This window comes from Pristiophorus japonicus, chromosome 13, assembly GCF_044704955.1.
Source record: "Pristiophorus japonicus isolate sPriJap1 chromosome 13, sPriJap1.hap1, whole genome shotgun sequence".
Taxonomy (NCBI): domain Eukaryota; kingdom Metazoa; phylum Chordata; class Chondrichthyes; family Pristiophoridae; genus Pristiophorus; species Pristiophorus japonicus.
The window spans coordinates 192,139,120-192,165,850 of record NC_091989.1 but is presented as its reverse complement, the minus strand read 5'-3'; the positions used below and the strand labels follow the sequence as shown (position 1 = coordinate 192,165,850).

At 46.1% G+C, this 26,731-nt stretch overlaps 1 protein-coding gene across 14 annotated transcripts in view; it reads left to right on the top strand.

Moving 5' to 3' along the window:
* terb1 (telomere repeat binding bouquet formation protein 1) overlaps nucleotides 1–26,731 on the top strand; it is a 235,388-nt gene that overhangs the window by 151,060 nt on the left and 57,597 nt on the right. For 10 of the 14 annotated variants that reach the window (XM_070898307.1, XM_070898303.1, XM_070898304.1 and 7 more), the window contains 5 exons: nucleotides 1,410–1,471; nucleotides 4,075–4,170; nucleotides 6,348–6,512; nucleotides 14,942–15,037; nucleotides 15,680–15,793. In XM_070898307.1, coding sequence (XP_070754408.1) covers nucleotides 1,410–1,471; nucleotides 4,075–4,170; nucleotides 6,348–6,512; nucleotides 14,942–15,037; nucleotides 15,680–15,793 — 533 coding nt within the window. Of the gene's footprint in view, nucleotides 1–1,409; nucleotides 1,472–4,074; nucleotides 4,171–6,347; nucleotides 6,513–14,941; nucleotides 15,038–15,679; nucleotides 15,794–17,062; nucleotides 17,302–17,363; nucleotides 17,598–26,731 lie in introns of those variants that run through there. The other 4 variants (XR_011596396.1, XR_011596397.1, XM_070898311.1 and 1 more) reach the window with 4 other exon arrangements.

The window sequence follows — 26,731 nt, the reverse complement described above, 5'->3', positions numbered from 1 at the left end:
TTGTTACTCTCTCTGCCCTTCCTGATCCACTGTGCTTATTTTTACCCAAAACTCTTTTCTACTCTAGAGCCTTGACATTTTTCTTGCTGCTTTTAAATTTACTCTTTTCTGAATCCTCCCATCCCTCCTCCATTAGTCTACTGCCCTAGTTATTTGATTCACCAGGATACTGGTTGCAGCCCGGTTTAAGTGGAGCCCGTCCTAACAGAACAGCTCTCTCTTTTCCCAGTACTGGTGCCAGTGCCCCAAGAAACAAAACCACTTCCTCCAACACCACTCTTTGAGCCATGCGTTTCACTTTCTAATCTGCTTATCCCTAGGCTCAGGTAAAAATCCAGAGATTATTCAGAGATTTGAAGTGCTGCTCTTTAATTTGGATCCCAGATCCTCAAACTCTCTCAGCAGAACCTCATTCCAAGTTCTACCTATTTCTTTGGTTCTTATGTGGACAAGGACAACTGGATCTTCCCGTTCCAAGTTCTTCTTGAGACGTGACGAGATGTCTTTAACCCTGACATCGGGCAGGCAATACAACCTTTGGAACTCCAAGTCGCAGCTGCAGAGAACAGTATCTATCCCTGATTATACTGTCCCCTACCACAACTACATTGCAAGCGAATGGAGTGCAACGAGGTTATCGCACGAGAGAAGGGGTCGATAGCGTCTCCGAGGTTTTGGGGGCAGTATGTCGTTAGCGCTGTGATTTGCTCCCCGGGCTGGCGCACACATGGCGATGACGTCATCACCGTGCGCGCCAACTCCTTACCACCTCACAGGGAAAATTGCCCCGCGGGCGCCGAGGATGTCACTCGCCAATGTCATCACCAGCTTCGCAGGTCTTGAAGCTGGCGGACATTCACATGGCGCAAATGGCCTCCCCTTTAAAGGGGAGGCCATTTGCGCCACGGCCACCATATTTTTCTGTCGGCCGACTCTTTTGGCGGCCCTCGCCTCGACCGGGCCGCCATCCTGCAGCCCGGCACTCCGTTATGGATGCCGGGCTGTCGGCCCGGTCGAGGGCATCCCTGTTGTGCAGTGGCAGCCACCAAAGGGACTACAGAACGCACAACGGCCCTCCCCTTTAATTGTACTCAGAGCCACCGTACCTCCCCGGGACTGCCCTTCCCCGGGAGCACCTCCGATAGGGCTCCGCCTCCGTTGAGGGGCGGAATGGCCGAATTCTGCGCTGGGGGCGGGACTTTGGGGCGGGGCAATAACTGTCCCGGCCCCGGAAGGTTACCGCCTCCAAACGGGGTGCAGGACAATCTCGTCCCCTCTGTTGAAGTGCACTCTGTTTAATCCCACTCTGGGCAGACCACTGATCTTTATAGATCGATGAACATTACCATTTTGATTTTTTTATCCAAATTAAGTATCACTGTGTTTCATGATTGTTTTTCCCTTTATAGCCAGGACCCATTCAAAAGACCTGCTCCAGTTAGGAGAAAGAGAAGCAAACAGAACTACATAGGTATGGTGCATTTTTAGATCTAAAACAGAATGGTAATAGCATGCAGAAAACGCTCATGTTGAATGGAAAGCAAAATGTCAATAATCCTAAGTGGTTAATAATCAGAGGAGGCCATATGTACATATTTAGCTGGCGTGGGTCCTAGCAGTGTGAAAGCAATCCATGTGTGTACAATAATTACCTGGACCATTGCAAAGTAGTAGGTACAGGTAGATTAATCTGTAAAATCATATTTAAACTATTTCTAAACGGAGTTTGGAAAATGCAGCACCTGGTATGGCATTGGGCCATAGTGGCCAGACCCCAGGTGTGACTGCTAGTCTGAGTTAGCCAGTCTTAGCAAGGGAACGAAAGATGCTGCAGTTCGCTTTAGTATCCCTGCGATATGCAAGAGAAAAACTGACTGAGGTTCATGCGCCTGATTCGGTGATGACAGTGGTGAAACTCTGGGTGATTTAGCTCTCTGTATAGAAACATAGAAGGTGCAGGAGTCGGCCATTCGGCCCTTCGAGCCTGCACCACCATTCAATAAGATCATGGCTGATCATTCCTTCAGTACCCCTTTCCTGCTTTCTCTCCATACCCCTTGATCCCTTTAGCCATAAGGGTCATATCTAACTCCCTCTTGAATGAACTGGCATCAACAACTCTCTGCGGCAGGGAATTCCACAGGTTAACAACTCTCTGAGTGAAGAAGTTTCTCCTCATCTCAGTCCTAAATGGCCTGCCCCTTATCCTAAGACTGTGTTCCCTGGTTCTGGACTTCCCCAACATCAGGAACATTCTTCCCGCATTTAACCTGTCCAGTCCAGTCAGATTCTTACATGTTCCTATGAGATCCCCTCTCATCCTTCTAAACTCCAGTGTATAAAGGCCCAGTTGATCCAGTCTCTCCTCATATGTCAGTCCAGCCATCCCTGGAATCAGTCTGGTGAACCTTCGCTGCACTCCCTCAATAGCAAGAATGTCCTTCCTTAGATTATGGGACCAAAACTGAACACAGTATTCCAGGTGGGGTCTCACCTGCAGCAAGACTTTCCTGCTCCTATACTCAAATCCCCTTGCTATGAAGGCCAACATACCATTTGCCTTTTTCACCGCCTGCTGAACCTGCATGCCAACTTTCAATGACTGATGTACCATGACATCCAGGTCTCATTGCACCTCCCCTTTTCCTAATCTGCCGCCATTCAGATAATATTCTGCCTTCATGTTCTTGTCGCCAAAATGGATAACCTCACATTTACCCACATTATACTGCATCTGCCATGTATTGCCCACTCGCCTAACCTGTCCAAGTCACCCTGCAGCCTCTTAGCGTCCTCCTCACAGCTCACACCACCACCCAGTTTAGTGTCATCTGCAAACTTGGAGATATTACACTCAATTCCATCATCTAAATCATTAATATATATTGTAAAGAGCTGGGGTCACAGCACTGAGCCCTGCGGCAATCCACTAGTCACTGCCTGCCATTCTGAAAAGGACCCGTTAATCCCGACTTTCTGCTTCCTGTCTGCCAACCAGTTCTCTATCCACGTCAGCAGATTACTCCCAAACCCATATGCTTTGATTTTGCGCACCAATCTCCTGTGTGGGACCTTGTCAAAAGCCTTTTGAAAGTCCAAATACACCACATCCACTGGTTCTCCCTTGTCCACTCTACTAGTTACATCCTCAAAAAATTCCAGAAGATTTGTCAAGCATAATTTCCCTTTCATAAATGCATGCTGACTTGGACCAATCCTATCACTGCTTTCCAAATGCGCTGCTATTTCATCCTTAATGATTGATTCCAACATTTTCCCCACCACCGATTCCAGGCTAACCAGTCTATAATTACCCGTTTTCTCTCTCCCTCCTTTTTTAAAAAGTGGTGTTACATTAGCAACCCTCCAGTCCATAGGAACTGATCCAGAGTCAATAGACTGCTGGAAAATTATCACCAATGCATCCACTATTTCTAGGGCCACTTCCTTAAGTACTCTGGGATGTAGACTATCAGGCCCTGGGGATTTATCGGCCTTCAATCCCGTCAATTTCCCTAACACAATTTCCCACCTAATAAGGATATCCTTCAGTTCCTCCTTCTCATTAGACATTCGGTCCCCTAGTACATCCGGAAGGTTATTTGTGTCTTCCTTCGTGAAGACAGAACCAAAGTATTTGTTCAATTGGTCTGCCATTTCTTTGTTCCCCGTTATAAATTCACCTGAATCCGACTGCTCAGGGCACTGCAGCCAGTTGTTAGCGCTTCTATCACACCTTGGCTGAGATCAACTAAACATAGGCAATCAGACTGGCCTGTATGGTTTAGATACTTATTATTTTAACCAGCTAGGCTTCCGATTTCCTAATCTCAGGCTGTACCACTGGGATGGGGGGCAGGGGGTGCTGCTTGGGCCACAGGAAGAGAGAGAAGATGGACCCAGAAATTCTTATGCTCCTGCTAGCCTTTGGATAGAGTGGTATAGATAGAGAAGATGGCAACGAGTTGTTAACCCTTTCAGTTAGGTGGGACTAAAGGAAAACATCACTTTTTTAATGAGGAATAAAATATAAAAGTACGTTTTTTCACTATTTTACTGTTTTCCTTTTTATAGATCCACTGATTCTATGTTCCGATCTGATTGATAATGAAATCAGTACTACCAGTCCTGCACCTTCAGTTAATGCGAGCTTAGATTTCCGATGTTCAGGTATGTACTTTCAAACTGGATTTTCAGCTTTTAGGATTTTGGGGCGTTAATGACGGCAGGGCGGTCTTGATACCACCTGTCGGCAAAATTGGGCAGCTGGGCCCTGAGTGAGCGGCAGAGCGCTAAAGGAGGTGTTGCACACATCTCTTAGTGCGCTAGGCCGGCCAAGCATGCGAAAATCCCGAGCTAAACAGCCGGCCTCGAAGCGTTTTAAGAGAGGCCTGGGGAGAAAAAAACAACAAAAATAATCCCAATACATAGCCCACGCCACCTCAACATAAATCTATAAAAAAAACAATCACACTTACCTGAGGTGGACATTACTTACCTCTCTGCAGCCGCTATAGGTTGGACCACCCACTTTCACATGCGATATCAGCAGGGTGTTCCATGGAGCAAGCGGGAGATAAAAATCGAGCCAGTGCCGCAACCAGGGGCGTTGCCCACCAGCTCGCCACTTACAGGCGGTAATGCTCCGCGCCCTGCCGAAACCAGGGTGCTGGAAGCTGGCCGCCTGCCCAGAGAGCCCATTGCCGCCCCAGAGGGACAGCCAGGAGCGGAAAATACAGCCCTTAAATTTTACTTCTTCCCATCCCAATATGTGAGTGTCTTAAATTATTCCAACATTTTTCTTGGTTCTCTTATTCCCTGCACTTTGTAACCTGGCTAATGGAAATTGAGTTATCTGAAAGGATGGCTTAGATTTGCCTGTCCACTAAAGAATATTGGGGCCAATTTTCCAGTGTTAGCACCTGGGGAACGTCTATATCCCAGACATAAAGTTCAGGAAAAAGTGATCCATGATTCTAGTTTCCACCCACACCTCCATTATGCAGCCCTGGTTGACTGACCACTCGTTTGAATGTATTGCCACATATACATATCCTTGACCACCAAAAAGGTTGTAGTTCTCGTACCCCAACCCCAGACTGATCGACAATGGATCCAAACTGTGAAGTTGCTCCCTTGTAGACATAACAAGAAAAAAAGTGAATGATGGAAATACAAAATAAAAATAAAAGGCTCAGTTGGTGATAAACGATGTAGCAAAATCATATAGAATAACCAATCTCTGTTTGTATTTCCACTTTTCATCCATTTGCTAACAGATTGAAAAATCTACCCTGCCACTTTCAACTCCTGGTATATGTTGAGTTAGCTAATTATAGCCGGGATGACAATTGGATACTACCAATTAGCCTCAGCATCTCGACTGGGGAGGTAAAATCAGCTTGGGTTCCAACCCCTCATTGGTATGCAGTAATCCTTTCTAGAAATGTATGTGTGTGTAGCCATTGGGTGAAGACAAGATTAGACACAGTTGTGCTACCGCCATGGTTGAATAACTCCCTGACACTCACCGCCTAGACACACATATAACGAATGGCCTTTGTCCGCAGAACCATACGCTAGCAAAAATCAGTGCTTTCAGGATGGGAGAGGAGAAATTTGGAATCGAAAACAGTGAATGCTGGACATGTACAGCAGGTTGGCCGGCATCTGAAAGAGAGAAGAGTGATATGTTAAAATTTCTGCTAGAGCTCTTAAAATTGTCCCTTTGCCCATGTGCGACACCATTTTATTTCCCTTCCACCCTTGAAGGCATTAAAGTATCGTTCCACGGGCATCAGGCACACTAGCACCTCACATAATTGGCCATTCTTCATGAGTAAGGTGAGTCCATTCTTGCCTTTAGCTAACATTCACGTGTGCAGTCTAGTAAGGGTCACTGAACGGCAATTGACAACGGGAAGCCTACCTGATTTAACTCCTCTCTAACCCATGAAGTCTGAGGCCAAGTGTCGCACCCCTCCTACCCAGCTGCCATTCCTGCTAACATAGAATCATAGAATGGTTACAGCACAGAAGGAAGCCATTCAGCCCATTGGACCCGTGCCAGCTCTCTGCAAGAGCTCTTTAGCTAGTCCCACTCCCCTGTCCTTTCCCCGTAGCGCCAGAACACTGAGTGGGAAACGGATCTGCACCTTCTGATCTGCATGATGCAATTGATTTTGATTTTACCAATGGAGCTGTCAGGGGAGCTGGGGCACAATTACTTCAGCTTTCAGTGGCCTTAGTTTAATAAAATAAACATTTCTAAACTCTGATTAGTAAGAGATGCCTGGTGCAGACATTGCCTTGAAGATAACTCATCTATCGTGTTTAATATTTAATAGGTTGTTCAACTGTAGCAGCATCCCTGAATAGTAGGAATTTCAGCAAAATTCTTCAGTCTTGTCCCAACAAATGTGATCGACACAAAGTGATTCAGGATTGTGAGGATAGATACAAAAAGGAACTTAAGAAGTTACTAACCTGTTACAGTACTATAACAGACAAAAGTAAGCAATCAGTTTATCATCCATAAGAATGGCAATAGGCTATATTCATACAAATATTTGTGCACCCAAACTGTCGCATTGAGATGTGTGTTAGTAATGCATGCAACACAATACAGAGGATAAACCTGGAGAGAAAATAGGCCTTTGTAGGTTGCACACTATCATTGGTGCCGACATTGCCCTTGCACAAACATTGAACTATGACAGCAAAAATTTAGAGCTTGGATCATTGTTAACCAGTATACATTAGGCGCAGAATGAGTCACCCACCTACTTACGTTTATTCCCTGCTAACAGTACAGATAGCCCAGGATTCACTGCGGTCATTGTTGGACAGTGACCTCTGATGGAAACCAAGCAGAATTGAGCTGTGGACCCAATATTGTTTGGCCACAACCACGACCTGAGGAGAACCGCTTCTATGTTCAAAACAGTCACTCAGGAGTACTGGCCTAACAGCTCCTGAATCATGTTTGGAGAGGACTGGTCCGCTGAGGTAGAATTTTTGGAGGCTAGGGGAGATGTGGACTACAGCACAAATATTACAGTGATCTAATCCATGGTTTCTCTCCCCAGCTTGTCCAAGCTATTTATTTATTTATGGGTCATGCATCTTTCCCCAACCAAAATAGTAGGTGTTATCTATGTAAACTTGTATATACTCTGTACAGCCACCAGAGGGCTCATCCCCTGGAGTCCCAAGGGATCCCATAATCCCTTGGGAGCACAGGTATTTAAGGAGGCCTCACAGGTTGGAGAGGCACTCTGGAGACCTGCAATAAAAGACTACAGTCACATTTTACTTTGAGCTCACAGTGTTCAGTCTGACTCTTTCTCCATACATAACAGTAGACTCATGAAATTCAGCATGTCTCTAATCTTTAATCCGTGGACATGTGAAACAGCTACTTGAAGTAACTTCTTCTGATGTTTCTACCCCTGCTGTGTGGAAATCTCTGGCCTCTACTCTGTACTTTCCCTTTGCCAACTTGGATGAGAATGTAGTCTTTTCACCTGGGAAAATATGGATGTGAACCTCCTTCCTACTCCATGGTGATGCTTCTTGCCCCAGTGCACTGGGCCGTGTATCACGGTAATAGTTTCTTACCAAGGTCCTACTCTCACTACCTTAACATTGAATTTCCAAGCCCACACGGACCTGAGAAGCAACAACGACTGACTTTCAGCAACACTGTTAGCTCCCGCACTGTGAAGAAACACAAACAAATAGACTCCCAGACAAGAAGAAATGGGGGAAATGGTTAAAAATAGTGAGTTTGTAAAACACAGTAAAAACAATAAACAAAAATAGAGATGGCTTAGTGAACAATGTAAAACAGACTCAGAAATGAGAGAAACAGAAGGATAGCATAAAAAGCACAAATTATAGAGGAAATGTAAGTCAGAAGGAGAAAGAAATCCGGAGTGCGATCATCAGAGAAAGACCTCTGTGTATACTGGCTCTAGTTCAGCTTGTTGAGATTACTAAAGGTCTCAGCTTAATTGCTGTTGTATGGCAAATTCAGTTCTGCTTGTTTAATCACAACTATTATAAAAATTACCCAAATAATGGGACTTTACCCTTCGAACAATTTATGATTTCTGTACTGAAGTTAAAAAAAATGATAATGGTATTTTTGGTTGTTGCTCACTTTATTTAACTAGTTCAGAGACTAAAGCCAAGTTTTTAATTGCAGGTAGGAAGAGAGTAGAGGGGTGCTGGAATGCAGAACCCGGGAGAACGGGTTTCCCTCAGGCACTGCTGAAGTCCTTGCCTTCCTTTAGCTGTAGGGTTCCTCGTGGCCCAGAAAACCCAGCTGGCCACATTACAAAGTGCCAACCCGCCTCCTGCAAGTGGCTTGCTGCCCACCCCGTTCCTTCTCCGTTAAAACTGGAAGTGGGCGGGTTGGAGTCGAGATTCAGATTTTTATCACTTTTACCTCCCACCCAACCCTAACCCACCCATTTTTGGGAGTTAAAATCCCCGCTTCGAGGGTCTGGAAATTAACAGACGAAAGAATTTGCTGCAGATTCTCATATAGTATCACAGTGTCATTTCCAGGATCCTGTAAATTCAAAAATGTTCTGCCATATTGTCGCTAAAACCTGGCAAACTTTGTTTTAGAAAATCAAAAATGTACGTAAAACAATTTCTGCTCATAAATTGTTGCTTAGTTTGAAAATTGCAAACTTCAGTACGCAAAAGGGTTAATGCATAAACACAGGATCACACAGACACAGAATGTTGGTGCCGCAAGGTTCTGTGCTGGGGCCCCAGCTGTTTACATTGTACATTAATGATTTAGACGAGGGGATTAAATGCAGTATCTCCAAATTTGCGGATGAAACTAAGTTGGGTGGCAGTGTGAGCTGCGAGGAGGATGCTATGAGGCTGCAGAGTGACTTGGATAGGTTAGGTGAGTGGGCAAATTCATGGCAGATGAAGTATAATGTGGATAAATGTGAGGTTATCCACTTTGGTGGTAAAAACAGAGAGACAGACTATTATCTGAATGGTGACAGATTAGGAAAAGGGAAGGTGCAACGAGACCTGGGTGTCATGGTACATCAGTCATTGAAGGTTAGCATGCAGGTACAGCAGGCGGTTAAGAAAGCAAATGGCATGTTGGCCTTCATAGCGAGGGGATTTGAATACAGGGGCAGGGAGGTGTTGCTACAGTTGTACAGGGCCTTGGTGAGGCCACACCTGGAGTATTGTGTACCGTTTTGGTCTCCTAACTTGAGGAAGGACATTCTTGCTATTGAGGGAGTGCAGCGAAGATTCACCAGACTGATTCCCGGGATGGCGGGACTGACCTATCAAGAAAGACTGGATCAACTGGGCTTGTATTCACTGGAGTTCAGAAGAATGAGAGGGGACCTCATGGAAACGTTTAAAATTCTGACGGGTTTAGACAGGTTAGATGCAGGAAGAATGTTCCCAATGTTGGGGAAGTCCAGAACCAGGGGTCACAGTCTGAGGATAAGGGGTAAGCCATTTAGGACCGAGATGAGGAGAAACTTCTTCACCCAGAGAGTGGTGAACCTGTGGAATTCTCTACCACAGAAAGTTGTTGAGGCCAATTCACTAAATATATTCAAAAGGGAGTTAGATGAAGTCCTTACTACTCGGGGATCAAGGGTTATGGCGAGAAAGCAGGAAGGGGGTACTGAAGTTTCATGTTCAGCCATGAACTCATTGAATGGCCTGCTCCTGCACCTATTTTCTATGTTTCTATGTTTCTAATGTTACAGTCGAGCCTGATCTAGTTGGTTTGCCTGGTGCAATATTTTGAGCCATTTTGCACTGTCTGGTAACCATGATGTTTAAAAAGCTAAGAAATGTTTTGTTTTGTGCAGTATGATGATGATGAGTCTGTCAGCTTAGCCAATAAAAGTAGGCCTGTCATTTTTGTTTGACATTCTACAAATGTAAAGCTTTACATGAAGCGACAGCCCAGAGCCAAAGCTCTTTACTGCTTGTGAAGTTTCAGCAACCTTGTGCTTTGATGCGATTACTTCTGCCCTATAAACCAGGAGTTTTAATTAATTATGAAGAAGGAATATTTTTCTCAGCAGTTGTAATTTATTTAAAAAATGAATGCATTTGGTACGAAGAGCGTGGATTATGCACTGAAGCAGAATTAGTCCTGCTGAGTAGTCCTGCATTTGATTGTGACCAGGGACCTGTCTTTTAGCAGTGTGTTTGGTAGATGACTAGACTTCAAATAGTCAACTCTAAACAAATCAGAACAGCTTATGGATTACGGCTATGCATCAAAGCACCCATTAAGGGACAGTATACTTACTGAATGTTGTACCCTATATTAAAGAATTCTTTCAAGTAGAAATATATTTGTGGGCACATTGGAGCAAGATCTGACAGTTTTAAAAGATTAAGTCTGTCTAATATTGTAATACTACAGTTGATGGTTAATGCTGTCAAAGACCCAAAGTAAGCTATGGGAACAAGTTGTCCTCAGGTATGGGAAAAGGATACTGCAGCGTTGCAACTTATTTCACCAATCCCCTATCGTTTTTTTTCAGTTCCTCCACCGCCCTCTTTTCTAATGCAACTCTCCTGAAGGTGCTTACCCACCCTAGGGTATGGCTCCCCAGACATTTGCTGGCCTACAGTATCACCCACAAATGGCCTTTCCTCATATGGGAACTGAGACAGTGAGTGTTGTCAGGCTATTTTATCACAAGAAACAACATAACAGAGGCCACCATATATTCATGTTTGTCAGCAGCAGTAGTGCTGTTAGTGGTTCGGAGTGGGGATGCTAGACAATCCTTTTTTCATTCTCTTTAGTCCAGGGAAGTTGAGAATGATTGTGACGAGCCTACTGTTGGAGATCAACAATAGAGGATGGGACCTTCTGGTCTGTTATACAATGACTACCAACAAAGCTTTTGGGGAGTTGAATAGTAATCAGAAGCCAAAACTGTGGCTATTTGTTAATTTAATTTACCAACTTTCGTTATTGGGGGATCCTGAGGCCAGTTGTAGCACCCCTATACCACTCTGGCTGAGATTAACGCAGGAACTGGGAGATATTGTATACCTCGAATTGCACTTTCTCTTCATTTATGTGTTTTTCCCTTTAGGGTACCACATACTATTTCCTTGCTCAACTGTTGGCTGATCCAAGTATAATTTTACTTGCTGAGTGTAACAGGAAACAAATCTTCCATGACACCCATAATTCTACTCATCTTTCAATATGTTTGTTTTGATTTAAGTATAGCAACATAGAAAACAGATGCAGGAGTAGGCCATTCAGCCCTTCAAGCCTGCACCACCATTCAATATGATCATGGATGATCATGCAACTTCAGTACCCCATTCCTGCTTTCTCTCCATACCCCTTGATCCCTTTAACTGTAAGGGCCACACCTAACTCCCTTTTAAATATATCTAACGAACTGGCTTCAACAACTTTCTGTGGTAGAGAATTCCACAGGTTCAGAATTCTCTGAGTGAAGAAGTTCCTCCTCATCTCGGTTCTAAATGGCTTACCCCTTATCCTTAGACTGTGACCCATGGTTCTGGACTTCCCCAATAGTGGGAACATTCTTCCTGTATCTAACCTGTCCAATCTTGTCAGAATTTCATATGTTTCTATGAGATCTCTCTCATTCTTCCAAATTCCAGTGAATATAAGCCTAGTCGATCCAGTCTTTCTTCATATGTCAGTCCTGCCATCCCAGGAATCAGTCTGGTGAACCTTCGCTGCACTCCCTCAAGAGCAAGAATGTCCTTCCTCAGATTAGGAGACCAAAACTGTACACAATATTCAAGGTGTGGCCTCACCAAGGCCCTGTACAACTGCAGTAAGACCTCCCTGCTCCTATACTCAAATCCTCTTGCTGTGAAGGCCAACATGCCATTTGCCTTCTTCACCACCTGCTGTACCTGAATGCTAACTTTCAATGACTGATGTACCATGACACCCAGGTCTCGTTGCACCTCCCCTTTTCCTAATCTGTCACCATTCAGATAATAGTCTGCCTTCTTGTTTTTGCCACCAAAGTGGATAACCTCACATTTATCTACATTATACTGCATCTGCCATGCATTTGCCCACTCACCTAACCTGTCCAAGTCACCCTGCAGCCTCTTAGCATCCTCCTCACAGCTCACACTGCCACCCAGCTTAGTGTCATCTGCAAACTTGGAGATATTACATTCAATTCCTTTGTCTAAATCATTAAGTATATTGTAAATAGCTGGGGTCCCAGCACTGAACCTTGCGGTACCCCACTAGTCACTGCCTACCATTCTGAAAAGGACCCATTTATTCCTGCTCTTTGCTTCCTGTCTGCCAACCAGTTCTCTATCCACGTCAATACACTACCCCCAATTTTGCACACTAATCTCCTGTGTGGGACCTTGTCAAAAGCCTTCTGAAAGTCCAAATACACCACATCCACTGGTTCTCCCTTGTCCACTCTACTAGTTACATCCTCAAAAAATTCTACAAGATTTGTCAAGCATGATTTTCCTTTCATAAATCCATGCTGACTTGGACCTATCATGTCACCTCTTTCCAAATGCGCTGCTATGACATCCTTAATAATTGATTCCATCATTTTACCCACTACTGAGGTCAGGCTGACCGGTCTATAATTCCCTGTTTTCTCTCTCCCTCCTTTTTTAAAAAGTGGGGTTACATTGGCTACCCTCCACTCAATGGAATGTTGGAAAATGACAACCAATGCATCCACTATTTCTACAGCCACTTCCTTAAGTATACTGGGATGCAGACTATCAGGCCCTGGGGATTTATCAGCCTTCAATCCCATCAATGTCCCTAACACAATTTCCTGATATAAAGGATTTCCTTCAGTTCCTCCTTCTCGCTAGACCCTCGGTCCCCTAGTATTTCCCGAAGGTTATTTGTGTCCTCCTTAGTGAAGACAGAACCAAAGTATTTATTCAATTGGTCTGCCATTTCTTTGTTCCCCATTATAAATTTACCTGATTCTGACTGCAAGGGACCTACATTTGTCTTCACTAATCTTTTTCACTTCACATATCTTTTGAAGCTTTTGCAGTCAGTTTTTATGTTCCCTGCAAGCTTCCTCTCATACTCTATTTTCCCCCTCCTAATTAAACCCTTTGTCCTCCTCTGCTGAATTCTAAATTTCTCCCAGTCCTCAGGTTTGCTGCTTTTTATGACCAATTTATATGCCTCTTCCTTGGATTTAACATTATCCCTAATTTCCCTTGTTAGCTATGGTTGAGCGACCTTCTCCATTTTATTTTTATGCCAGACAGGGATGTACAATTGTTGAAGTTCATCCATGTGATCTTTAAATGTCTGCCTTGCCTATCCACCGTCAACCCTTTAAGTATCATTCGCCAGTCTATCCTAGCCAATTTACGTCTCATCCCATTGAAGTTACCTTTTTTTAAGTTCAGGACCCTAGTCTCTGAATTAACTGTGTCACTCTCCATCTTAATGAAGAATTCTACCATATTATGGTCACTCTTCCCCAAGGGGCCTTGCACAACACAAGATTGCTAATTAATCCCCTCTCATTACACAATACCCAGTCTAGGATGGCCAGCCCTCTAGTTGGTTCCTCGACATATTGGTCTAGAAAACAATGCCTTATACACTCCAGGAAATCCTCCTCCACCATATTGCTACCAGTTTGGTTATCCCAATCTATATGTAGATTAGAGTCACCCATGATAACTGTTGTACCTTTATTGCACGCATCCCTAATTTCTTGTTTGATGCCATCCCCAACCTCACTACTACTGTTTGATGGTCTGTACACAACTCCCACTAGCGGGAGTTGTATACAGCAGCTTTATCTTGCTTTGTGTAATGATGATTTATCTGTTATTGACTCTCTCAAGTAATCTTGTGATGCCCTAGTATTTTGCATTACGTCATACATACCGACAGAAAGTCCCTTAATTTGATTCCTTGGTTTTGCTGAATTACCAATATCTCAGCCATGACAGCCTATGAGTTTTTTAGTTAGTCTCTGTTCCCGTGGGATAGGGAGAGGAACACTTAGCCACAGTTCGCACTGCTGACAGCTATCCAGTGATGCCTACTTTCGGGCCAGCAGAGGTGAGGGCCCAGGGGCAGCACGGGCCAGCCCAAACTGCGATATGTGCGCGCACTAGGTCCGTGCAGCAGAGCTGGTCTCCAGTCGTCCTGGTTAACCCTTGCCACTGGACCAAGAGATAGCTCTATCGATCCCGTGTGGTGGCTGGGGTGCAATGGCCACCCCACGTTAAAAAAATCCACGCACACTTCAGGATGTAGTTCGGGAGTCGGAATATGATTGAAACACCTGTGAACTCGTCCATTTTAGGCGTGGAAGCAAGTCATCCTCATTTCGAGGGACTGCCTATGATTGATTGATTGATGCCTGCTGAAAAACATGGGGGTGAATTTCCTCACGGTTACTCCTGCTCTGCTGCTGTAACTTTGGTGGAAGTTCAGCTGAAACCCTGGGAGAAGCTCTGAGGAAATTTCCAGTGCATGAGTGTAAAGACATTGGGTGAGGACAGGATCAGTGTTCCCTCTAAGCTGCGCATGTGTGCGGCCGTGCAGTAATCTGCAAGGTACCACGCAGGCTGCTCACAGCTTTTCCATTTGAAATACCTCACGTGTGCAGAAATGTAAGGGGACCGCGCATTGAAATGAACAGGCTGCACACAACAAAGACAATTTCAAGGGAACATTGGACAGGATGCAATCCTGCCTCCTTAAGGAGGATTAGCGTACCAAGACTCTGGCTAGGCTCAGACATGAAGACTATCCAATTGGGCACATCAAGGGCTGCCAGCACCATGGAACAGTATTCCAGCAAAAGTGAGTACCTTCAGGAGAGATGAGAACATGTAAAAATCAATGAAAAAATTGAAATAACTGTTCACTATCGCCTGTATTTTACAGATCCGTGTTTAACACCCAGGAAAAAAGAAAGGGGTGCAGTGCATTATCCCAAGGCATCGTACTCTGAAGTATCAGCGTCTTGTGATTCCACAAAGAGTAAGTTACTCGTTCCTCATATACAATATAAAAAAGCTTTGTAATCATTATTTTAGCATTGTTGAAAGTCATGCCGTAGTTCACATTTCCAGCAGTATAAGCTTTTCAGAAGGCAATCCTGTTCTTATTATATCTCAAAACCGGTGATCTCAGCAAAGGGATGTCCCAGGTGAGGCATTCCACAACCCAGAGTAGTTCCAATGTTGTTGCATGACTGATCACTAGAGATTAAAAAACGTCATCAACCTTTTGAGATATTTGGGTGAAATACACCACCTGAAGAGAGGAAGGGAATTAAGGGACAGTTTTTATAAATTAATTTGACCACATTGAAGTATTATCCAACCTGAGTTACTGCACTGTAATGCAACTTGTGTTAAGTGTCAGTCTGACTCACTTTCACCTCTGGGTCAGAAGATTGAGGGTCCAAACCCTGTTGTTGTTTATGGAATATTACTGTATACAAATTAGATGTCTTGTTTGTCTGTATAAGAACATGAATACACTTTAAAAGTAAATCGTATGTGAAGTGCTTTGGGACATCCTGACATCCCACAGTTATGGTGGCTAAGATAATCACGTTGGGGGGAGAAACATGATTATGATCTGTAAGTATATGATTTATAATGTTTTATTTTGCAGAGTTTCTTTTGACTCCAATCAAAAAAACCGCGTCTTGTATTACAAATTTCCACAGACAACAAACAGATTTTATAACCTGGCCTAAACCATCTACAAAAGATGTTCACATAAACAGTGAGTATGGCTCTTTGCACTAGGTACTGGATTATACCTTTAAGTCCTGGGCTCAAATTCAGATCAGATGTGGACTAGAAGTGGTCATATATTAAGCAAACTGATGTATACATAACTTGTAGTGAAAGAGAAGTCATGGGGAATTTTCAAGTTTTCAACATAGAGACATTTACAATAGTCTTTGCCCTTTTGCATTGCCCTCGTACTTCTGGGGTTCCCCCAAAGACAAGCTGAGTGCTTGTGCTTGGAGCTGGTACAGACTTTCACGATGGGCCGAAAGGCTTCCTTCTGTGCCGTAAACTTCTATGATTCAAAGGAGGTAAGAATAATTAGCGGGCCTCAGTCAATGCACCAGGCCCCCTCAGATTGGAGATTCTGAGAGGGAGAGGTAGTATGGATATGGAGATGTGTTCTTTCATAGGTAAAGCAAAGGCTTTTCATGGCTGGGAACCAGACGCTCCACAAAGGGATCGCATTGGGGTCTGCAAGGTCAGCAAGACCGGAATATCTCCTCCAGGCTTCTGTATCTGTTGATTTATTGTCACATTATTTTTGTTGCTGAATACTAATTTTAAAAAAAATCTGCAATCAAGACTATGTTCTTTGCATATTGTCACTGCTTATTCTCCACTGCCTTTGAAGAAGGAGCATTGAGGGAGCAAGTGTCATGATTTAAGATTTTCAAATGCTAAGACGAGATAATGTAAATATAAATAGGCTATTCAACGTGACCTGCGAGCATGCAACAGGCAGGCATGGGTGCTTGCTGATCCTTATGGCCTTTTCTCAATCCATGCCTCATATACTTGTGGCTATTAATTAAATCCATTTTTTTCTGAAATCCCACTAATATAGAAGGTAATACTGTCTGCACCTCACTGAACCTCACTGTCTCACACAATGTAAAGTCTTTGCAGTCCCTGCTCCTTCACTATGTGTACCAGGGCATGGTCTTCGTCGGTGAAAAGTTCAGCCTTAGTTCAGCAGTCATGCCCTGCCCATCCAAACGTCGCTGACCTTTGTTCCACACTCAGCTTGACCCCTCCTTGCACTACCGTTTCACTCATGATATGCGTTTGCAACACTTCAGCCTCATCCTTAATCTTAGGTGGTTGTCACCTAATCCCACCAGTCGCAAAGCCTGCACAGCCACGCAGATTCAAATGGAGATCTGCACTCTTCCATACGGTATCAGCTGTTCAATATTGAAAGCACATGTGGCACACGCTGAGCTGTGCATTCACTCACACCTTGTGTTTGTTATTGCAGTCGACACTGGCACACAACAGATGCAAGCAGATGCACACCAGAGGAGGAGAGCCTGATATCCAGGACCTCACCGAGGTGGAGGAGCAAGTCTCCGCCCTCATGGACAGACCAGTTGGTGCAGTAACTGTCGGCAAAGCCGAGCCCCCTGTGTACACTGACCGTTGCGTTTTATGTGAGACCCTTTACCCTTGATATCACAGGCCTTTCCCCCTTTCCATATAAATATCCAATGCCACCTCCTTCTTCCCTTCCTGCCCCCTCATCTGCTGCTAACCACAGTTCTGTTGTTTTGTGCTTACAGATGATGAGCCAGAAGTGCAGCAGCCTGCCCACATCCAATGACGGGGGAGACAAGGAGGAAGGGGACGACAGTGGTGTGCCAGAGCCGGACCCTCCATCAGCTGCACCGAGTGTGCACACCATCTCGGTGGAAGACACGACATTCCTGGGATTTGAAGAGCCTGAGGCTCCTGGCCCCAGTAGCCTGCAGCAACGCCCAGCGAGAGGGGAAGCTCGGGGGCCAGCTCCCCGGAGGGTGAGTTGACCCATGAGTCCTGCTCAGAGACACTCAGATGTGGACCTGGACTTGGAGGATATGTTGAGAGAGTCCATGGTAATGCACTTCATGCTTATGGGTGCATTGGAAAGGGTTCCGCAGAGCATGGATGCACTTGCTTGAGGTTGGGTGAGGCCGCCTCAAGAATTGCCCGTGCCTCTCAGCAGCCCATCGAGTCCATCCTTGACCGGCTCCAGAGAGAGATGCACCCACCGAGCGACAGTGGAGTCCCAGAGGTGATGACGCATGCCATGGTTGACGTGGTAGCAGCTATTACATTACATGCCGAAGCCACGCAAGGCCTTTGTGATGCGATGCAGTCACTGATTGCTGGCATCAACTCTCAAGACTGCTGCGTTTCAGGCAGTCTGTCCTGAGTCAGTCTCAGATTGATGCCATGCAAACTGACTGCTGCCATCCTCTCTGTGTTCCCCACAGTCCAGCGGGGAAGTGACAGTGCCGAAGCAGACCAGCAATCTGCTCCCACAGATTACTCCGGATGCTGAGGCTTCGCCCCGGGGGAGTGGCAGTGGGCCGCTGGAAATGGAAGGTGCTGTCCTTGTTCAAGATGACAGAAATCCAGTTCTCACCACTGCTACTCCGCCTTTTACACCTGCTGCGGTCTACAACCCAACCATCCAAGACTGTTGCCGCCAATGCTGAGGCGATGCAGTCTGCAACTGGGCCTTCCAGGCCAGAGCTGGTCCAGGGGCTCCTGCTAGGCCGTCTGTAGTGTCTGCATTACAGACACAGCAGCCTTGCTGCAGGCACTGCAGCCACATTAAGGAGGAGCAGTAGGCGTGGGAGGGGGGTTAAGGAAAGGGGTGGGAAATTGGAGAACAAGTCGCAATAAAGACTTTGTGCACCATGGACAGATGTCCTCATCCTGTAAATATCTGTGTAAATATCTCGTTGCTGTTGTTTGACACCTGCTGTTGGTGTATGAGTCTGGGCCTAAATGGCACGTGGATGCTGATGTGGAATTACAAATGGCAGGGGCATTTGTACAGATATTGCTGAAGTTGATTGTGTTACTGTGGTGTATGAGATGATACAATGAACTCCGTACTGTGAGCCAGTGACTGTCAGTCTTTAATGGCTTCCAGAAGTGAAGATACACCTGAAAGGTGAAGTTCAGATTATATACCGGGCCCAGCACGAGTGTACCCATGACCCTAGGACCTCAGACGGTAGTGCCCCCTGTTGGTGGACAGACCTTATGTACATACATTACATCATTTTCTTCCCCCCCGCCACCCCTCCCAGTTCTTGGCACAAGTCCGTATTACAAGTTCAGACGGTCTGGAGTCCTTCACTCCCTGGTTGACTGTCTCAGTACAATCCCAGTGCTTTCTGAGTCTCTCACGACTTGGGGCTGGGTGTTGACCACAATGGATTCTTCTGATGGCTGGACGTGAGTTGGTTGGTCGTCTAAGCTCGCGGTGTCTTCTTCCAACTGTTCCAGTTCGTCACTGTGTCTTGGCTTGATTTGATCAATGTGTTTCCTGTACCTCTGCCCATTCTTGAGCTTAATCATATACACCCGGTTACCTTCCTTATCCGTAACATTGCCTGGGAGCCACTTGAGCCCTTGACCATGGTTAAGTACATACACTGGATTATTTACAGATATGTCGCGTGACACTGCGGCGCGGTCGTGATACCACTGCTGGCGTGGACGTCGGGTTTCGACATGATCGTTAAAGTCAGGATGAACTAGAATGAGTCTGGTTTTGAAGCCTCTCTTCATCAATAGTTCCACAGGCGGGACCCCGGTGAGCGTGTGTGGCCCTGTCCTGTAACTGAGCAGTATGCGTGACAGGCTTGTCTGCAAGGAATCGTGAGTTATGCGTTTCAGGCTCTGCTTGATGGTTTGAACTGCCCGCTCCGCTTGACCATTGGACGCAGGTTTGAACGGGGCTGACCTCACGTGTTTTATGCCGTTGCGTTTCATGAACTCTTGAAACTCCAGGCTCGTGAAACACGGTCCGTTGTCGCTGACAACGATGTCTGGCAGACCATGTGTGGCAAACATGGCTCTCAGGTTCTCAATGGTGGCAGTGGAAGAGCTGGATGACATGATCACACATTCTATCCATTTGGATTATGCATCCACCACCACAAAAAACACTTTACAGTGGAAGGGGTCGATGTGGATTCTAGACCACGGTTTGGATGGCCATGGCCACAGAGTGAGCTAAGCTTCCTTTGGGGCATTGCTTAACTGCATGCAAGTGCTGCACTGATGCACGCATGACTCTTAAATCCGAGTCAATGCCAGGCCACCAAACATGGGACCTGTCAATGGCCTTCATCATGACAATACCAGGATGCATACTACGTAACTACCGTACAAACCTCGCCCTGCCTTTCTTGGGCATTACAACACGATTACCCCACAGTAAACAGTCGGACTGGATGGAAAGCTCATCTTTGTGACTGCTGTGCTGTTTGGTTTCATCACCCATTTCGTTGGGGAATGGTCGACCAGTCCCCGTTAAGAACAGAACATTTTACAACCGATAGGGTCGGATCCTGACTGGTCCAGGTCTTAACTTGTTGGGCAGTGACAGGCGATCCTTCACGCTCAAAGGCATCCATGATCATGAGTAGCTCTGCAGGCATTGGCGTTTCCACCTCCTGTGTGGGCAACGGTAACTGGCTCAATGCATCAGCGCAGTTGTCGGTGTCTGGTCTATGGCGAATGATATAATCATCATCATCACAGGCAGTCCCTCGGAATCGAGAAAGACTTGCTTCCACTCCTGAAGTGAGCTCTTTAGTGGCTGAACAGTCCAATACGAGAGCCACAGACTTTGTCACAGGTGGGACAGATAGTCGTTGAGGGAAGGGGTGGGTGGGACTGGTTTGCCGTACGCTCTTTCTGCTGTCTGCGCTTGATTTCTGCATGCTCTAGGCGTTGAGACTCGAGGTGCTCAGCACCCTCTCGGATGCACTTCCTCCATTTAGGCGGTCTTGGGCCAGGGACTCCCAGGTGTCAGTGGGGTTGTTGGACTTTATCAGGGAGGCTTTGAAGGTGTCCTTGTAATGTTTCTGCTGCCCACCTTTGGCTTGTTTGTCGTGAAGGAGCCCCAAGTAGAGCACTTGCTTCGGGAGTCTTGTGTCTGGCATGCGGACTATGTGGCCTGCCCAGCGGAGCTGATCGAATGTGGTCAGTGCTTCAATGCTGAGGTCGCTGATGTTGGTGCGCCTGTCCTCCCAGGGGATTTGTAGGGTCTTGCGGAGACATCATTGGTGATATTTCTCCAGCAACTTAAGGTGTCTACTGTACCTGGTCCATGTCTCTGAACCATACAGGAGGGCAGGTATTACTACAGCCCTGTAGACTATGAGCTTGGTGCCAGTTTGGAGGGCCTGGTCTTCAAACATTCTTTTCCTCAGGCGACCGAAGGCACTGGAGGCGGTGTTGGATCTCGTTGTTGATACCTGCTCTTGTTGATAGGAGGCTCCCAAGATATGGGAAGTGGTCCACGGTGTCCAGGGCCGCGCTGTGGATCTTGATGACTGGGGGGCAGTACTGTGCGGTGAGGACAGGCTGGTGGAGGACCTTTGTCTTACGGATGTTTAGCGTAAGGCCCATGCTTTCGTACGCCTCAGTAAGTACGTCGACCATGTCCTGGAGTGCAGCCTCTGTATGTGCGCAGATGCATCCAGAGGTGGGCGCTGACATTATTTGCCCATCTGCGCACATACAGAGGCTGCACTGACATAATCATAGGCAGATAATGTCAGCGCCCACCTCTGGATGTGGGACTACTCGTTTGTATTGATACCTTTATATTCCGAGAACAACGATATAAGTGGCCTGTGATTGGTTTCCAGCTTGAAGCAAAGTCCAAACAGGTATTGGTGCATTTTTTTTACTCCATGAACACTTGCTAAAACCTCTTTCTCAACCATGCCGTAGGCTCTTTCCGCCTTGGGCAGGCTTCGAGAGGCGTATGCAACTGGTTGTAGTTTGCCTGACTCATTGACTTGCTGGAGTACACAGCCGACCCCATAGAATGACGCATCATAGGTCAAAACTAGACGCTTGCATGGGTCATACAGTACCAGTAGCTTGTGGGAACACAACAGATTTCTAGCCTTCTCAAAGGCTCTGTCTTGAAGTTCACCCCACACCCAGTCGTCTCCTTTCCTGAGCAGCTTGTGCAAAGGCTCTAATACTGTGCTCAATTTGGGTAAGAAGTTACTGAATTAGTTGAGAAGACCCAGGAACGAATGCAGCTCCGTCACATTCTGGGGCCTGGACGCATCTGAAGGCCTGATTCCGTCTGCAGCAATCTTTCGTCCAAGAGATTCGACCTCTCGTACCATGAATACGCACTTCGAATGTTTCAGCTTGATTCCACTTTGTCCAGACAACGCAGAACCCCTTCCAGATTGTGCAAGTGCTCGGTGGTGTCACGACCTGTGACTAGGATACCGTCTTGGAATACCACGGTCCTGGGGACGGATTTCAATAGGCTCTCCATGTTTCTTTGAAATATGGCTGCCGCCGAACGAATGCCAAAAGAGCACCTGTTGTAAATATACAGTCCTTTGTGCGTGTTGATGCACGTAAGTTTCTTTGATGATTCAACCAGTTCCTGTGTCATGTAGGCCGACGTTAGATCCAATTTGGTGAACGATTTTCCCCCGGCTAGCGTTGTAAACAGGTCATCAGCTTTCGGTAGCGGGAACTGATCTTGTTTTGAAACTCGGTTGATCGTGACCTTGTTGTCTCCACAAATCCTTACTGTGCCGTCGCTCTATAACACCGGAACAATGGGGCTGGCCCATTCATTAAATTTGACCGGTGAGATGACCCTCTCACCTCTTGTAGCCTGTCCAATTTGAGCTCGACCTTTTCTCTCATCATGTGCGGGACCGCCCTGGCTTTGTGATGGATGGGCCTTGCGTCTGGGCCGAGGTGAATCTGCACCTTGGCTCCCTTGAAACTGCCAATTCCCGGTTCAAGCAGTGAGGGAAATTTGCTCAGCACTTGAGCACACAAATCATCATCCGCTGATGACAAAGCTTTGATATCGTACCATTTCCATTTTATTTTCTTGAGCCAACTCCTGCCGAATAACAAAAGGCCGTTGCCCGGGATAATCCATAATGGTAGATCATGAACTGCTCCCTCGTATGACACTCTTACTGCTGCACTACTGATCACTGGTATGAGCTCTTTGGTGTAGGCATACAACTTCGCATTTATCGGACTCAGCTTGGGTCTCTGTGCCTTGGTCTCCCACAGCTTTTCGAAAGACCTCTGGCTCATTATCGATTGACTCGCACCCATGTCTAAGTCCATGGATACCGGCATGCCGTTTAATTTTACCTCCATCATTATCAGTTGGCTCTTTGTTAGTAATTTTACCTCCATCACTATTGGTTGGCTCTTTGTTAGGAATGAACGTACACTATACACTTCCTCCTTGGAGCTCTCAAATGCCTCGGGCTGCATCACCAGATCCACGCTGAATTGATCATTATCCACACGTGGTGTGTCGCAGCTTGCTTGCTCTGCTGTGGACATGTCCACTGAAGATGCCCCGTCTTTGCACACCCTCTGCATACATACTGCCTGAAGCGGCACTGATGGGGTCGGTGATTGACCCCGCAACACCAACACATTGAGCTCGGCTTTGCACCCGATGGTGGGCTTTGAGCGGCTCCCGTTCTTGCATACGCAGTCGAGTAGGCCCTCGATGGCGAACTTTGAGCGGCTCCTGTTCTCGCATATGCAGTCGAGTAGGTCCTCGATGGCGAACTTTGAGCGGCTCCCGGTCTTGCAGACGCAGTCGAGTAGGCCTTGCCATGTGCAGCTTTGCCGGCCGGATGGTTTTCTAGACCAATATGTCGAGCAACCAACTAGGGGGGAGGCCATCTTAGACTGGGTGCTGTGTAATGAGAGAGGATTAATTAGTAATCTCGTTGTGCGAGGCCCCTTGGGGCAGAGTGACCATAATATGGTGGAATTCTACATTAGGATGGAGAATGAAACAGTTAATTCAGAGACCATGGTCCAGAACGTAAAGAAGGGTAACTTTGAAGGTATGAGGCGTGAATTGGCTAGGATAGATTGGCGAATAATACTTGGATGGGCAATGGCAGACATTTAGAGACCGCATGGATGAACTACAACAATTGTACATCCCTGTCTGGTGTAAAAATAAAAAAGGGAAGATGGCTCAACCGTGGCTATCAAGGGAAATCAGGGATAGTATTAAAGCCAAGGAAGTAGCATACAAATTGGCCAGAAATAGCAGTGAACCTGGGGACTGGGAGAAATTTAGAACTCAGCAGAGGAGGACAAAGGGTTTGATTAGGGCAGGGAAAATAGAGTACGAGAGGAAGCTTGTAGGGAACATTAAGACGGACTGCAAAAGTTTCTATAGATATGTAAAGAGAAAAAGGTTAGTAAAGACAAACGTAGGTCCCCTGCAGTCAGAATCAAGGGAAGTCATAATGGGGAACAAAGAAATGGCAGACCAATTGAACAAGTACTTCGGTTCGGTATTCACTAAGGAGGGCACAAACAACCTTCCGGATATAAAAGAGGTCAGAGGGTCTAGTAAGAAGGAGGAACTGAGGGATATCTTTATTAGTCGGGAAATTGTGTTGGGGAAATTGATGGGATTGAAGGCCGATAAATCCCCAGGGCCTGATGGACTGCATCCCAGAGTACTTAAGGAGGTGGCCTTGGAAATAGCGGATGCATTGACAGTCATTTTCCAACATTCCATTGACTCTGGATCAGTTCCTATGGAGTGGAGGGTAGCCAATGTAACCCTACTTTTTAAAAAAGGAGGGAGAGAGAAAACAGGGAATTATAGCCTGACCTCAGTAGTGGGTACAATGATGGAATCAATTATTAAGGATGTCATAGCAGCGCATTTGGAAAGAGGTGACATGATAGGTCCAAGTCAGCATGGATTTGTGAAAGGGAAATCATGCTTGACAAATCTTCTGGAATTTTTTGAGGATGTTTCCAGTAGAGTGGACAAGGGAGAACCAGTTGATGTGGTAGATTTGGACTTTCAGAAGGCTTTCGACAAGGTCCCACACAAAAGATTAATGTGCAATGTTAAAGCACATGGGATTGGGGGTAGTGTGCTGACATGGATTGAGAACTGGTTGTCAGACAGGAAGCAAAGAGTAGGAGTAAATGGGTACTTTTCAGAATGGCAGGCAGTGACTAGTGGGTACCGCAAGGTTCTGTGCTGGGGCCCCAGCTGTTTACATTGTACATTAATGATTTGGACGAGGGGATTAAATGTAGTATCTCCAAATTTGCGGATGACACTAAGTTGGGTGGCAGTGTGAGCTGCGAGGAGGATGCTATGAGGCTGCAGAGTGACTTGGATAGGTTAGGTGAGTGGGCAAATGCATGGCAGATGAAGTATAATGTGGATAAATGTGAGGTTATCCACTTTGGTGGTAAAAACAGAGAGACAGACTATTATCTGAATGGTGACAGATTAGGAAAAGGGGAGGTGCAAAGAGACCTGGGTGTCATGGTACATCAGTCATTGAAGGTTGGCATGCAGGTACAGCATGCGGTTAAGAAAGCAAATGGCATGTTGGCCTTGATTTGAGTACAGGGGCAGGGAGGTATTGCTACAGTTGTACAGGGCCTTGGTGAGGCCACACCTGGAGTATTGTGTACAGTTTTGGTCTCCTAACTTGAGGAAGGACATTCTTGCTATTGAGGGAGTGCAGCGAAGGTTCACCAGACTGATTCCCGGGATGGCGGGACTGACCTATCAAGAAAGACTGGATCAACTGGGCTTGTATTCACTGGAGTTCAGAAGAATGAGAGGGGATCTCATAGAAACGTTTAAAATTCTGACGGGACTGGACAGGTTAGATGCAGGAAGAATGTTCCCAATGTTGGGGAAGTCCAGAACCAGGGGTCATAGTCTAAGGATAAGGGGTAAGCCATTTAGGACCGAGATGAGGAGAAACTTCTTCACCCAGAAAGTGGTGAACCTGTGGAATTCTCTACCACAGAAAGTTGTTGAGGCCAATTCACTAAATATATTCAAAAAGGAGTTAGATGTAGTCCTTACTACTAGGGGGATCAAAGGGTATGGCGAGAAAGCAGGAATGGGGTACTGAAGTTGCATGTTCAGCCATGAACTCATTGAATGGCGGTGCAGGCTCGAAGGGCCGAATGGCCTACTCCTGCACCTATTTTCTATGTTTCTATGAGTGTAAAGACAGGATCAGTGTTCCCTCTAAGCTGCACGTGTGTGCGGCCGTGCAGTAATCTGCAAGGTACCACGCAGGCTGCTCACAGCTTTTCCATTTGAAATACCTCACGTGTGCAGAAATGTAAGGGGACCGCGCATTGAAATGAACAGGCTGCACACAACAAAGACAATTTCAAGGGAACATTGGACAGGATGCAATCCTGCCTCCTTAAGGAGGATTAGCGTACCAAGAAGGCTTTCGACAAGGTCCCACACAAGAGATTAATGTGCAAAGTTAAAGCACATGGGATTGGGGGTAGTGTGCTGACATGGATTGAGAACTGGTTGTCAGACAGGAAGCAAAGAGTAGGAGTAAATGGGGACTTTTCAGAATGGCAGGCAGTGACTAGTGGGGTACCGCAAGGTTCTGTGCTGGGGCCCCAGCTGTTTACACTGTACATTAATGATTTAGACGAGGGGATTAAATGTAGTATCTCCAAATTTGCAGATGACACTAAGTTGGGTGGCAGTGTGAGCTGCGAGGAGGATGCTATGAGGCTGCAGAGCGACTTGGATAGGTTAGGTGAGTGGGCAAATGCATGGCAGATGAAGTATAATGTGGATAAATGTGAGGTTATCCACTTTGGTGGTAAAAACAGAGAGACAGACTATTATCTGAATGGTGACAAATTAGGAAAAGGGGAGGTGCAAAGAGACCTGGGTGTCATGGTACATCAGTCATTGAAGGTTGGCATGCAGGTACAGCAGGCGGTTAAGAAAGCAAATGGCATGTTGGCCTTCATAGCGAGGGGATTTGAGTACAGGGACAGGGAGGTGTTGCTACAGTTGTACAGGGCCTTGGTGAGGCCACACCTGGAGTATTGTGTACAGTTTTGGTCTCCTAACCTG